Source organism: Sinohyriopsis cumingii, chromosome 5, assembly GCF_028554795.1.
Source record: "Sinohyriopsis cumingii isolate HCF-2022 chromosome 5, ASM2855479v2, whole genome shotgun sequence".
NCBI classification, from domain to species: Eukaryota; Metazoa; Mollusca; class Bivalvia; order Unionida; family Unionidae; genus Sinohyriopsis; species Sinohyriopsis cumingii.
The window spans coordinates 140,731,391-140,747,534 of NC_142965.1; the positions used below are offsets into that span (position 1 = coordinate 140,731,391).

Genomic DNA, 16,144 nt, shown 5'->3' on the forward strand with positions numbered 1-16,144 from the left:
GGTGTTTGGATGATGTGTGAGATCATCCACTCCCGTTACGGCTTTTGGTTATCATTATCTAGGAGATGATCGACCATGGTGTTATTACCCAGATCAGGTAATTAATAACATAAAATATTAAAGGATGGAATACAGAGAACTGAGCAGAGATATAGAATATAATAACACGAGTCACTGATATGTAGAATACAAAAATTTAATCAATTACATAAACTAAATTGACATGTGAATGATTCACTTTCTCTCAGAAATAGAGTTAAAAAGAGTTAGAAAATTGTGCAAAATTCCATTAGCCATTCAGTTACTGATAGAACAAATTTTATTGTATGAAGGAATGACAGATCAAGCCCATTTGATACTTCTGGTCCTTCCTAACACTGCTAGTGATCAGTCCATGATTTTCTTACCTTTCCTTCTCTCCATCTCTTCTACTACTAGCCTCTTCAGGTCATTGACCTCTTAGTTGCAGACTGCACTCACTTTCCCACTGTGCAGTCCAGTTTGTAGAGCTCTTTTCTTCACTTGAGAAAATGAAATATAGCACCCATTGTTACTAATGTAATGTCAGTGTCCATGTCAATAATCAGCCGTACACTTGAAATAAATTTGGCTGGTAATGAAAGTATGTGGGTGTTTTTATTTGCAAGTTTATTGCTGGACTTGTTATTACATTTTAGCAGCATTGTCAGTACCCAATACTAACAGTATTGCCAGGAATGTAATGTAACAGTATTGCCAGGAATGTGATGTGCTTGCCAGTCTCTTGAAAAACCATGGTCACTTTTTGTTCTTTCATTGCACATCCATTAGTATAGTGTGTTCTTACTTATTATCAGTACATTGTTATATTGTGTTCTATTATATTGAGTTATTAGTGTAGTGTTCTGTTACATTATGAGTACATTTGAAAAATTGTGTCCATGTATGTTGTGAGCAGATTGGTATATTGTGTTCTGTTACATTGTGAGTACATTGTTATATTGTGTTCTATTACATTGTGAGTACATTGGTATATTGTGTTTTATTACACTGAGTACATTGGTATATTGTGTTCTATTACATTGTGATACATTGGTATATTGTGTTCTATTACATTGTGAGTACATTGTTATATTGTGTTCTGTTATATTGAGTCATTAGTGTAGTGTTCTGTTACATAATGAGTACATTTGAAAAAATGTGTTCATGTACGTTGTGAGCAGATTGGTATCTTGTGTTCTATTACATTGTGTGTACACTGGTATATTGTGTTCTATTACACTGTGAGTACATTGGTATATTGTGTTCTATTACCTTGTGAGTACATTGGTATATTGTGTTTTATTACACTGAGTACATTGGTATATTGTGTTCTTTTACATTTTGAGTACATTGGTATATTGTGTTCTATTACATTGTGAGTACATTGGTATATTGTGTTCTATTATATTGTGAGCAGATTGGTAAAATGTGAGTACATTGTTATTGTGTTCTATTTCATTTTGAGTACAATGGTATATTGTGTTCTATTTCATTTTGAGTACAATGGTATAGTGTTTTCTTATATATTGGGTGTTCTTCATATCAGATGTAAATGGTACATCAGAATGTTTTCCTTCTTGATGTCATAGTAATGCATTCCCTAATTTGTCTCTCAACCCGCTGTTAAAGTTGGGTGTCATAGTAATGCATTCCCTAATTTGACTCGCAACCCTCTATTAAAGTTGGGTGTTATAGTAATGCATTACCTAATTTGACTCTCAACCCTCTATTAAAGTTGGGTGTCATAGTAATGCATTCCCTAATTTGTCTCTCAACCCTCTATTAAAGTTGGGTGTCATAGTAATGCATTCCCTAATTTGTCTCTCAACCCTCTATTAAAGTTGGGTGTCATAGTAATGCATTCCCTAATTTGTCTCTCAACCCTCTGTAGTAATGCATTCCTAATTTGTCTCTCAACCCTATAAAGTTAGGCTATTTGTAGAAGCTGCAATAGCTTAGAAGGTAGAGAACTGGACTATTAATCCAAGGGTTGATGGGTTTGATACATGCCCACTCCAGCCTGGGTCAGCTGCCTCATTGTGTCCTAGGATGGGCATTTGGCTTCCATTTCCCAGACATTGTAATGCCAATAATGTGTCCCAGGATGGTTACTTAGCTTCCATTTCCCAGGCATTGTAATGCCAATAATGTGCTCACGTTGCAATTACAAAACCAACCAAAGCCAACAACTAAGTTGACACAACCAACAGCAACAACAATAGTTTACACATCCAACAGCCGCATCAACAGTTTACAGTTTTCAAGGTGACCCCCAAATTTGTTCTACTTGAGGGAATTTTGTAATCCTGATCCAAAATAGCAACAAGCACAATACAAGTTGATGTATTTTATCAACACACTGTTGCCCACTGATGATGTATTATTTTCAATGCATGACATTGTTAATGTTTTGTGCAGAAATAATGCAGTTCTTCCATCTCCTTTCATATTTACAGTCAAGATGGAGTGTGTAAGAGAGAGAGAGAGATAGAGAGAGTTTCATTATATTAAAACATTAGAAAGAAAAAGTAATATATTATTTATACATTGGCATGGCTTCTGTATGCAATTAATTAGGTTTGTAAATTGTTCAGTACAGTGTGGGAGATGGGAGACTACTCTGTTGGTCTATAATTTTCCTTATTCTCTAATTTTTTCTGCATAAGTCATCCATAAAAATATAAATTTTCCTCTAATAAGGTTACTTAAAACATTGTTGCAATGTATGTTTATATACATAGTATGTGTGGGTTAAATAGTTATTGTGTACCATAGATATACAAGTCTAGACAAAACATTTATGTGAAAGACTCTGAAATTGCCTGTAGTTTAATATACACATTTGTTGAGGAAATAAAAAAGTGCAGAACAAATATTTTCTTTTGGTGACATAGGATGTCAACAGTGTTCACCGTAAGTTTCATATAAATACTGATTACAAAGAGAGTCTTGTAGTTTAAAATTCTAAACATTTTGTGGTGAAAATATTTTTATGGGAAGTTTGTTTTGGCAATGCTTTCATTTTATGTTGTATGCTTAATTGTTTTAACTGCACATTATGTAGAACATGGCGAACAAATGGCAAATTTCACAATTGAATTTTTCAAATATAACATGCAAGTCTGGCATTATTTCTGACTTGTTCTCCCATAAATCAAATGAAATAAAAAGTCTTAAATTCGATTTCAAGAAGAAAATCTTGTGTGCATCGTGTGTAATTTAATCATGGCATTCCTTGTGCTTGAACTATGCTTGCCTTTATGTAATTATCTCTAATTCATTGGATTACAGTTTCTTTATTCTGTTTGCTTTGCATGCAGTTTTAAATCACATTGAAATTAATTGGTAGCAGTTTCACATTGGGGAAGGGGGGACAACTAAATAACATTCAAGACAATTGAACAAGTACATTTTGTATTGGCAAATTTTCGTGCAAAAAAAATGTGACCATGTCAGAATGTGATGCTTTATGAAGACAGTTCCTTATGTGTATTTAACTATTTGAGATTATGTTTTCGAAAAGAAACAGATAGGCAACTCGGTTTTTTTTTCTTCATTTTTTGTCTTGATGAATGTCAACCATTTTTGTTTTCTAATCTTTGCAGGGTCATCCTTATGTGGGCACTGCAGTCCCAACTTCAACCATTGCATTTAACCCTTATTTGAATACTGCTGTCCCAGCCGGTGCTTTGCCAACAGCTGCCCAGACAAACGGTGAGAGCACGATGCTTCAGCAGCAAACAGGAGTCATCCAAACTGCCATTCCAGCGACGCAAGCCAAGCTAGCACGTCCAGATAGGTTAGAGGTAGGGGGCCTTCTACGATTGCTGTGTACTAGTCAGTTTAATCACATAGTTTGTCCGCTTTGTCAGCTATAGAGTGTATTAGAGGACATTTATCTCCTTCTTTTCACAGAGATGCACCATGGGCAGGGAATTTCGTTGAAAGTTAATGTTTTATTGCTACACATTTTGGGTGGGGGTAGCAAGTCAGTGCAGATTGCATGTTGAGGTGGGCTTAATTTTGCACTCCTTAATTCATATATATGTCAAAGAAGATGACATCCTATTATTTTTCTTTTTCATGTCTAATCCAGTCAAGAGTTATTTTCATTGGATAAATTGCTGGGAGTGCAATATCAAGATTGATTTTTCAAGACAAACAACACTGATGTGTACCATGGCATTATTATTAAAAAGCAAGACATTGGTTTGGCGGCATACAAATATAGAGTTTGTATTAGAATTTTTGTGGCGAATTTTTAATGTAGAGGGAGTGTATATCCAAATGCGGATTGCATTCATTGCATGGAAACATTGCTCCATAATATTTATTAAAATATAAAGAAAGTTACTCATCAAAGCCATATGAATATTTAAAATTATTAGTAATTTTGCACACATTTTGATAAAAGTGGAAAGACTTGTTCCAAACTGTTTGCAAATTTCAGCAAAGTTCCCAGGCCCACATGTAAACAAGTCAGTCCTTGTATAGTCATCAGATGCCATATAACAGGCCATATAGATTGCATCGTATTACCACCTAAAAGTCCTTAACAGCTTCAGTTACTGTGTCTGCACACACACACACACACACACACACACACACACACACACACACACAAGCATACTAATCCATAAATAATGCTCAACAAACTGGACCATACTGGTTCCAGATCGGTCATTGCACAGTGTGTTGGCAAATTGGGTCATTTGCTGTTCTACTTAGTTTAGGTTCTGTGCCATTCTATTTAGATCAGATTCCATGCAATTCTTCTTAGATTGAGTTATGTGCTGTTTTGCTTAGGTCAATATTTGTATTGTACTACTCAGACCAGCATCTGTATTGTACTACTCAGATCAGCATCTGTATTGTACTGCTGAGATTAGCATCTGTATTGTACTACTCAGATCAGCATCTGTATTGTACTGCTCAGATTAGCATCTGTGTTGTACTACTCAGACCAGCATCTGTATTGTACTACTCTGATCAGCATCTATATTGTTCTATTCAGATCACCATCTATATTGTACTACTCAGATCAGCATCTGTGTTCATCTGTTTTGGTTAGTATCTGTGCCATTCTGCTTGCAATGGGTTGTAAGCCTTTCTACTTTGATAGGAATCTGTGCCCTTTTTTAGAGCAGCTTTGTGAACTTCTTCGATTAGGAATCATGGTGTTCTCTTTAGATGGGATCTGTGCCATTCTTTTTGGATCAGGGAAGGCATATCTAGATCAGGAACTATGCCATTCTACTTGGATCAGGGAAGGCATATCTAGATCAGGAACTATGCCATTCTACTTGGATCAGATTCCGTACCATGCTAATGAGATCAAGAACTCTGCCATTATATTTGGATAAGGATTGGTGTCATTCTGCTTGCATTTCAACAGCTGGCAAATATTTGATTCCACTTCTTGGTCAGGCTGTACAGAGTTGGGGTACTTGTTGTATGCAGATAAATAGAATATTTCAAGTTTTATGCATGTGAGCTGAATTGTTTCACCCAAATAAACTGTTTTTCCCAAGCATTTTTAATGCATAGAGATGTAGATTTAAGCATCTGCACTCCAGAATATTTCTGCTTTGTTACATGATTTGGACGTGACACTGGTAAGTGAGATGACTTATTCTAATGGGAGTACTTTTCTTTGTTTATGCTGTTGTTACAAACCACTAATTTCAAGACCCAATAAACAGTGATCATTCAGAGGAAACAAAAGGATCTTTTCACCAGCAATGGTGATCCTTCTGTGGAAACAGTAAGATCCTTTCACCAGCAGTGATTCTTCTTTTGAAATAATAAGATCATTTGCCCAATAGACAGTGATCTTGGTCTTTTTGTGAAAACAATAAGATTCCACCCCACCCCACCCCCGTAAACTTATCCTTTAGTGGAAACAATAAGGTCCTTTCCACAAGAGATACTGATTGCTTTTTGAGAAACAATAGCCTTTTCCCCAATAGACAGAGATCCTTTTGTGGAAACAATAACAGCCTTTCCCTATTAGACAGAGATCCTTTTGTGGAAACAAAAATGGCCTTTCCCCAATAGACAGTGATCCTTTTGTGGAAACAATAAGAGCCTTTCCCCCAATAGACAGAGATCCTTTTGTGGAAACAATTAGATCCTTTCCCCAATAGACAGAGATCCTTTTGTGGAAACAATAAGAGCTTTTCCCCAATAGACAGAGATCCTTTTGTGGAAACAATTAGATCCTTTCCCCAATAGACAGAGATCCTTTTGTGGAAACAATAATGGCCTTTCCCCCAATAGACAGAGATCCTTTTGTGGAAACAATTAGATCCTTTCCCCAATAGACAGATATCCTTTTGTGGAAACAATAAGAGCCTTCCCCCAATAGATGGAGATCCTTTTGTGGAAACAATTAGATCCTTTCCCCAATAGACAGAGATCCTTTTGTGGAATCAATAAGAGCCTTTCCCCAATAGACAGTGATCCTTTTGTGGAAATAATAATGGCCTTTCCCCAATTTGCAGCTTTTAGTATCAATGACAATTTAATTTGTTTGTAAAAGTTGATACACTGATACCCTGGGGGAAAAAAGTGAATACAGAGTATGTGCAGATGTGTAACCCTTAATGTGTGCTGGTTTCCTTGTTGAAGGAAAAAATCATGCTACATGTATCCTTTTGCCTTATAAAGATACAAGTAAAACAAGCCTTGGTTGGAAAGTTACTTTCATGTTTATGCTTGGCAGTTTTCTAACTGGCTAATAATGAAACCTTTAATAAATAAAATAAAACCCACAGTAAGGAAAAGAGAAACAACACATTATAGCATACACTTTGCTTTAGCATCACATAATTTTATATGCTGTGATATTCAAGCATTATATATGTTGTCATATTCCAGTATTCAATATCAAGTCTTATTTGCCTCCCTTTATTTTTATTGTTGCTGACATGGGTAAAATATGTAGTTATTATTATTCATTTTTCACACCCATTTTCTGGGAAGAAATTGAATGATGATCATTATACAGTATTTCTATGGCCTGTGTTGTTGGTCTTTGTGACAATGACTGTTTTTGACAGCTAAATTGGATATATATGCAACCTTATTGTTTGGTGACGAATTATAGACCAGTCCGAGTCTACAGAGTAGAGGAGAGCTTTATGCTACTGTTAGCATCAGCATCGGCACATAATAAAGACATATGCAGTCACACTTCATCTCTGCCATCTTTCTTCCCAAGTCCTAGGCAACAGATTGGAGAGCATTTCATGGCACCAACCCCCTTAGGAAGGGAAATATGGAGCTATATTTGTATGTGTAGTTCCATGCACATTATTTATACATATTGGTTTAAGTTTATGTTGTCAGCTCATGGCCACATAGATTTGGCAACCTGTATAGCTAAAATCAAGAAATAAGTCACTGTAACCCACCTTTCTTACTTGGTTAGCTTTAAGTGTTGTGTTTTACATTTATTTTTCAAGACCTCTTTGCACTTCAATCAATACACTAGGTGATTGTAGATGATTGAATCATTACACTAGATGATTGTAGATGACTGAATCATTACACTAGATGATTGTAGATGATTGAATCATTACACTAGATGATTGAATCATTACACAAGGTGATTGTATTTGATTGAATCATTACTCTGATGATTGAATACACTAGATGATTGTTGATGATTGAATCATTACACTAGATGATTGAATTATTACACTAGATGATTGTATTTGATTGAATCATTACACTAGATGATTGAATCATTACACTAGATGATTGTAGATGATTGAATCATTACACTAGATGATTGTATTTGATTGAATCATTACACTAGATGATTGTAAGCATTTATATTTTTTACTACACCCATGCAACATCTGAAAATCGTGTCCTAAACCTCTTGTTGAACTGATTCAAGTATTTGGGTTTAGCTCTTTGGATTTTATGCATGCCATATACATTCTATCCTACAAGGCAGTGCATCTTGAAGTGTACTACAGCCTCATCACAAAAAAAAGGTTACTGTGACTTGCATTTCATATTGTACTGACTTGGGTTAAATTTTGTGTTTCAAGTTAATTTGTTTGGCTTTGTTCCTGCTCATATCACAAGACTTAATGAAGATATGTATCTGTTATCATGACTACAACAGAAAAAGGTCACTGTAAGCTATTTTACACCTTTTGGGTCAAGCTTTTTACTTTAGCGCATGACCATATATTTATTTATCATGTATTTAAAGTTCATTTAATAGGTACTGTTCACATTAGAGTATTGAAACTAGATGCATATCTATTAGTACTACTGTACTCCCATACAACTAAAGTTGGTCATAATGGCCTATATTTCATGCTTTACAAACAGATTACATTTTTTTGTGTTTAGCTCAAAACCACATAGATCTTTGCATGTTTGATATATTCAGGCCTAAACAGAATGCCCTTTCTTATCATTGCAATTGAAGTCGATGTTTCTTCTACGGTAAACTTTCCATAACAATCAGATGCATTCAGACGGGTAGACTGCACAAATTTCATCTCAGGCCTTAGTTGTATTGCCCAATCAACTGATGCAGGCCTTAGTTGTATAGCCCAGTCAACTGATGCAGGCCTTAGTTGTATAGCCCATCAACTGAGGCAGGCCTGTGCTTGTCATTTTGTTCATACAATCTGTCACTTAAAAATTACCATAGAATTCCATTAAGTCAGGGATATACAATGGTAATAGCTTCCAAATCATGCTTTGTGATCATTGATTTGGGGACAAAAATACTTTGGATTTTTATCAGCTATAGTACTTTCGTTTTATCACCATAGAAAGGAAGGCCAGATGAGCTTTGGTATGACCCCACATCAGGTGTCCATGAAGATGTGCTATTTTAGCTTTCTTTTAAAACCTACATGAAAAATTGAAACCATATTTGGGAGAGTGCATCTAGCATGCTTGAAAGTTTGTATAAATGACCCAGATTTGTTAGCAAATATGGCTGAAAAAAGGGTTAAGCGCAATTTTACAGAAAACATCATTGCTTTTATGTTTTTACAGTCTGCAGTCAGATTTGGACCATCATTATTAATCATAATTTTTAAAAAATAAACATGAAGCAACTTCGCAACAGAATGTTGACAAAATTTAGCAGAAAGTACCCTGGCATGAAACTTTCTTGTTTTTACAGAACTTGCCAATCAGTCATTAAATATGGCTCTAGTTTACTTCTTTGAAACTACTTGGCAGAATTTGACCCACTGAAAGGCATGATAGCATTGAGACCTTTCGGAATCAGACTGCTGAGGAATATGCATATCTACAGAAAGCAATGGAAGAAATTTGTACAGAAAGCATAATGATGACCCTGATTTTTTGAGGAGCATTTTTTGTGGGGGGGGGCAGATGTCAACAGATTAGCTATCTCAATCTTAGGCCGATAAATCAGCCCTTCACCCGTAATGATTTGGAATTTCGGGTGAGGGGCTGATATCATCTAGTCATTTAGCTGCAATTATCTGCATCCAAATTTGGCTGCACACATCGGTATGCATTTTATACGCTTACCGGTATTTCTTGTGGCTGTGCAGCTACCACTGGATGTAGAGTTCTTTTAGTGACATGTACATCATATTTCAGGAGCATATCATATGTTTGGTGATTTGTAAATTCACCTGGAATAGCACAACTATCTGTCCTGTGGCCATTTTAAATTTCGTGCTTGATATGGCTGTTACCACTTACCGGTATGTGTCTAAAGTGTAAGCATGCTTGTTCCGGAAAGATTTGCATGCAGCAAAATTGCACATTTTAATGAACAGGTCACATCAGACCTATATAATGTCCATCAGTATCATCACAGATTTGGGGGGCTGATTTACCGGACTATCTCAGTTCTTGTGGGCCTTGTCTGTCTGTCCCAGTGACTAACTCTCAATATGTCTTCTATGTCTGTCCCAGTGGCTAACTCTCAATATGTCTTCTATGTCTGTCCCAGTGACTAACTCTCAATATGTCTTCTTTGCCTGTCCCAGTGGCTAACTCTCAGTGTCTTCTATGACTGTCCCAGTGGCTAACTCGTTGTCTTCTATGTCTGTCATAGTGGCTAACTCTCAATCTGTCTTCTGTGTCTGTCACAGAAGTCGACTCTCAATATGTCTTCTATGTCTGTCACAGAAGTCGACTTTCAATATGTCTTTATGTCTGTCACAGAGGTCAACTCTCTGTATGTCTTCCATGTCTGTCATGGAGGCAAACATTCTTAGGTCAGTATCACTTTTTTATGAATTGATTTTCTGCATGATAATGTTTACACTGGCTGGTAGAGAGGAAGACATAAAGGCAAGATGTGTATCTGGTTACTGATTGCCTTTACGAAAATATGTCGTTTCCTCACTTTTTTAAACTACATCCATCTCTTAATGCACCAAACAAGCTTTCTGCACTTAAAGAACACTTTATAACTTCTTTTTTTGCAAGATTACATTACAACATAATATTAAAAAAAATTAAAGAGATATGCTATATATTTTTCAAAGTTAACATTTCATTTTTTCTTTTACTATGACATCCTTTATAAATTGTAAATTGGGTACCAAAGGTGCTTATGTACGAGTCGAGTTCACTCTGGCAGCCTAAGTGGTTAGAGCCACCACCTCAGATGCTGGGAGATCACGAGTTCAAACCATGGTCATACAAAAGATTTATAAAAATGGTACTAACAGTTGCCTTGCTGGGTACTCAGCATTAAGAGGTTAGTGTTAGGACTGGTCAGCCTGGTGTTAGGATAATGTGACTGGGTGGGACATCATACTGCATGTCTGCGGCATGATGCCCCAGTGCTAGACATCGCTATAAACTGCCACACTGCAGACATCATAGCGATATGACTGAATTTTTTTTAAAGCTACATTAAAAATCCAAATTACACACACACGCATTTGGCAACTTTGGTCTAGCTGTAGTTTGCATATGACCTGCTTTCTATGGACTTTCTGTGTGTAATGATCTGGACAGATTCAGTAAATGTACATGATAATACAAATAGCTTTGTAAACCAGTCCCATAGAATTGACACAACAGCAGACAACAATCTAGGTAAAAACCCGTCTCTCGGCAAACAAACAAAAAATCTGTCAAAAACAGTCCCATAGGACAGTCAACAGCAGACAACAATCCATTTTGAAAGTTAAAAAGACCTAATGATTGATGGACTAAATGTGTTTATGACAGGGCCCTGTATCCATCTGCTGACACCATGCTTTTGCCCATCCTGTTTGTTCCATTACCTTGATCATGTCAAGTTTAATTATAAATAAATGAACATGATTGACAAGTTATAGGTCACAAAACTGTACAGTTGTTTTAATGTTAACCAAAATGCCCTACATTTATAGATCTAACTACATGTATGCTTGAAACATTTCCATCAATCTCTAGGCAACATGTTTCTTACTGTATATACTTGCTAAAAGTAGGATTAAGCAAGATAGACCCTGATCTTGCATCCCATAATTCACTGGCAGATCATGATCTCTGTTTTTCTTTTCTTTCTGATGATCATTCCTTATAAACTGCATCTGCTGGCACATTGCATGATGGCAGATTAGGGTCTGTGTTGTTGGATGGGAATTGTAGGTGAGTACGTGTATATAGACATGTACCTGAATTGTAGGTGAGTACATGTATATAGACATGTACCTGAATTGTAAATAATCACTTCCCAATAAGCCTTCAGGCACATGCTCTGTAATGAGCATCATTACCTTTTAATCGTTAACAATTGTACATCCATAGTTGTCTCGTCATAACCCCCCTCAAAAAAAAATAATACATGTGATGAAAGCCCTGACAAAATCTGTTTTGCTAGCAGATTAGTATGGAAACATGCAATCATATTGTCAATACTGTGATCGATACTAATAACATTATGATTGATGTAACATTTGTTGTTTTTTTTATAGGATTGTGGCATGAAGTTAGTCAGAAAAATAAGTTATAGCAGTAAATTTCAAAAATGTGGTGAGTTGTGTAAATATAAACATCCAGAGTTAATATCTTTAAGTCTGGTTTAAAATGATATTTATTTGTTTATTTGTTTTCTTGGGTTATTTTTATGTAATACTAATATTAAGAAAGGATGGAGATTTTGTAAACAGTGGTATTTAATTACTAGCCACCAACCAATCCCACCAACAGCTCATAAGAGTTCAGGATGGTGGTGATGAATTGGAGAGTCTGGCTGCTTGGAATTACTTGGAGTGATTTAAAAGGGACATCAGCCATTTATTGGGTGCTGCCCATAATTCATATTCATTTATATTGTTCAGTCAGTGCTATACAAACAAAATTAAATTTAGATTAGCATTGTTAGGGGCTCCTGCCCCCCAAATCCCCAATTGTACAATTAAAAAAATTGAATTTGACTGAAGGAGCTAAAAATAGTCTTGCTGATGTTTACTACAGTGAAACCCCTCAAAACTGAAAACACTTGGGACCACCAAGATATTTTCAATTTTGAAAAGTTGTACAGTGTACTAAAGAAAACAAGTCTTTTTCTAAGCACTTATGTGATGTGAGAGAGAAAATAGGATTATGAGAGCATGTAAGTAGTAACAGTGCAAAAATTAAAAAGCTCGTTTTTTCAAAAAACACATTTAATTGAAGAATTAACTGAACAATTTTTCTTCCCCAAAAATCACATTGGGACACATAAATACAGTTGTTCCAGTAGAAGTACAATCCTTGTCAAGTCAACTAAAATTCTAAATGATACACTACAGTGTTTAAATACTCTGTAGAATTGATAATGTTTGAAGTTCAAGGGCCTGGCTTGAGGAAGGGATGGAACATTATCTGTTTTTTCTTACATCTTTCTTTATTTAATGTAGCTTGTATTGGTGACTCTATTTCTTGTGTGGTAGCAAAGTAACACCTACCCTTAGAAATCACAAAGCTTTTAATCTCGGTATTAGATTTATAACTATTGGGAATGCCACAGAGTGAATCAGAGTATTAAACTACTGTTTTGACTGTCACTTGCAGCAGAGTATCAGACGTGAGGCCACATGACTGGTTAATAAAGCCCTGATATTTACTTTAAAAAAAAACAAACAATCTTTTATTGACCATGTATAGAAATGAATAGCATCAATTACAATTTGATAGATAAACATGGGGTGTTTTTTATATGGCTTACCTACAGGCATTTTCCTAATAATAATTAGCCTATTGTAAACCCTAATCTCTATCAGCATGCATGTCAAGTAATGTTTTAATCTCTTATGACCATGGTACATTTTCTGGGTCTTTGTCTCACAGATCAGCCCAGTACAAAACTAGTAATTAATCTGTTCCAGTCAGGAATTAGGGAGCTTATACATATTTACAAGTTTAAAAAGTTTGTGGGGTGGGTGGCTGGGTTGTAAGTGTGAAATTGAAATTTGGGATCAAAATCTTGTTTCATATTTGGAGTAGAGAGGTTTCAGTTTATTGGGGAAAACAATGATAATAAAAAAGGAAACTGAACCAAAAACAAACGTACAAGATTGTATTGAGGGCATTCCTAAATAGTGAGGTTTGATTTTAAGGAGTTTCACTGTATACAAATTCTGATACAAGTTTCAGTTTTATAGTCATCTGAAGCTTATTTATGCACATGCAATTTATGGTTGTTGTTCATAATGGTTGTTTTGATTTTTTTTACTCAAACTGTTCTTACAGCACAAATAATGTGGGTGTCTTCCTCAAATAGTTCATACAGCACTCAGATAATGTGGGTGTCTTCCTCAAATGGTTCATACAGCGCTCAGATAATGTGTCTTCCTCAGATGTTTCATACAGCACTCAAACACACACACACACACACACACACACACACACACACGCACACACACTTATCTCATTAAATAGTTTTCTATGGTCAGCAGGCAAAAACTAGGTTTGGTTAGAAAACCAGTAACATCTGTTATATATTTAGGTTTAAGCAGTCTCAGAACAAATTTTCAAAATGTGAGAATGTTCTCTACATCCAAATTAGATACCTAAATCCTTGCATATTAACTATATGTACAATGAGATTGTATGTACATAATGAGACTATATGTACATTGAGGTTGTATGTACACATTGAGACTGTATGTGCACAATAAGACTGTACACAAAGTGACTATGTACACATTGAGACTTTATGTACACAATGAGACTATATGTACAATGAGATTGTATGTACACATTTAGACTATATACACAATGAGACTATATGTACAGTGTGATTGTATATGTACAGTGAGACTATAGGTACAATGAGATTGTATTATGTACAATGAGACTATATGTTTACAATGAGACTATGTTTACAGTGAGACTGTATATTTGCACAATGAGACTATATGTACAATGAGACAATATGTACACAATAAGACTATATGTACACAATGAGACTATATGTACATGATGACACTATACACAATGACACTATATGTACAATGAGACTATATGTACATGGGGCCCCGAGTGGCCGAGTGGTCTAAAGCACTCTCCGTTACGGATCACTGCCATCTCACCTCTGTCTGCGGCGGTTCGAGTCTAGGATTCAGCCAATGTGAGTATGTGAGAAAGCTTGCCAGTAGCTTCTCGTGGGTCGGTGGTTCTTTCCGGGGTTTTCCCGGGTTCTTCCTCCACCATTAATACTGGCCGCCATGTATAGCCTATCGTGTGCTGAAAAATGGCGTTAAGCCCCAAAACAACAACAAACAACTATATGTACACAATGAGACTATATGTACACAACAAGACTTTATGTACAATGAGACTATATGTACACAATGACACTATATGTACAATGAGACTATATGTACACAATGAGACTATATGTACACAACAAGACTATATGTACAATGAGACTATATGTACACAATGACACTATATGTACAATGAGACTATATGTACACAATGAGACTATATCTACAATGAGATTGTATGTACACATTGAGACTGTATGTACACAGTAAGACTACACAAAGTGACTATGTACACATTGAGACTTTATGTACACAATGAGACTATATGTACAATGAGATTGTATGTACACATTTAGACTGTATATACACAATGAGACTATATGTACAATGTGATTGTATATGTACAATGAGACTATAGGTACAATGAGATTGTATATGTACAATGAGATTGTATGTACACATTGAGAATATGTACACAATGAGGCTGTATATGTACAATGAGATTTTATGTACACATTGAGACTGTATGTACACCATGAGACTATATGTTTACAATGAGACTATATGTTTCCAATGAGCCTGTATATGTACACATTGAGATTGTATATGCACAATGAGACTGTATATGTACACAATGAGACTATATGTACACAGTGAGACTATATCTTTACATTGAGCCTGTATATGTACACAATGAGACTGTATGTTTACAATGAGACTGTATATGTACACAATGTGACTATGTTTACAATGAGACTGTATGTTTACAATGAGACTGTATATGTACACAATGAGACTATCTGTTTACAGTGAGACTGTTTACAATGAGAGTATCTGTTTACAAGGAGACTATATGTACACAATGAGACTATATGTACACAATGAGACTATATGTTTATAATGAGACTGTATGTTTACAATGAGACTATATTTACAGTGAGACTGTATATGTTTACAATGAGACTATATGTTTAAAATGAGACTATATGTACACAATGAGACTATATGTACACAGTGAGACTGTATATGTACACAATGAGACTATATGTTTACAATGAGACTGTATATGTACACAGAGACCATATGTACACAATGAGACTATATGTACACAATGAGACTATATGTACACAGTGAGACTGTATATGTAGCAGTGAGCCTATATGTACACAATGAGACTGTATATGTTTACAATGAGACTGTATGTTTACAATGAGACTGTATATGTACACAATGAGACTGTATGTTTACAATGAGACTGTGTATGTACACAATGAGACTATATGTTTACAATGAGACTATGTTTACAATGAGGCTGTATATGTACACAATGAGACTGTATGTTTACAATGAGACTATCTGTTTACAATGAGACTGTTTACAATGAGACTATCTGTTTACAATGAGACTAT

At 35.5% G+C, this 16,144-nt stretch overlaps 1 protein-coding gene across 22 annotated transcripts in view; it reads left to right on the forward strand.

The window, feature by feature from the left end:
- The window catches only part of LOC149800365 (muscleblind-like protein 1), a 309,043-nt gene that overhangs the window by 216,487 nt on the left and 76,412 nt on the right, over positions 1–16,144 (forward strand). For all 22 annotated transcript variants that reach the window (XM_089959999.1, XM_089960006.1, XM_089960000.1 and 19 more), the window contains one exon: positions 3,627–3,827. In XM_089959999.1, coding sequence (XP_089816125.1) covers positions 3,627–3,827 — 201 coding nt within the window. The remainder of the gene's footprint in view (positions 1–3,626; positions 3,828–16,144) is intronic.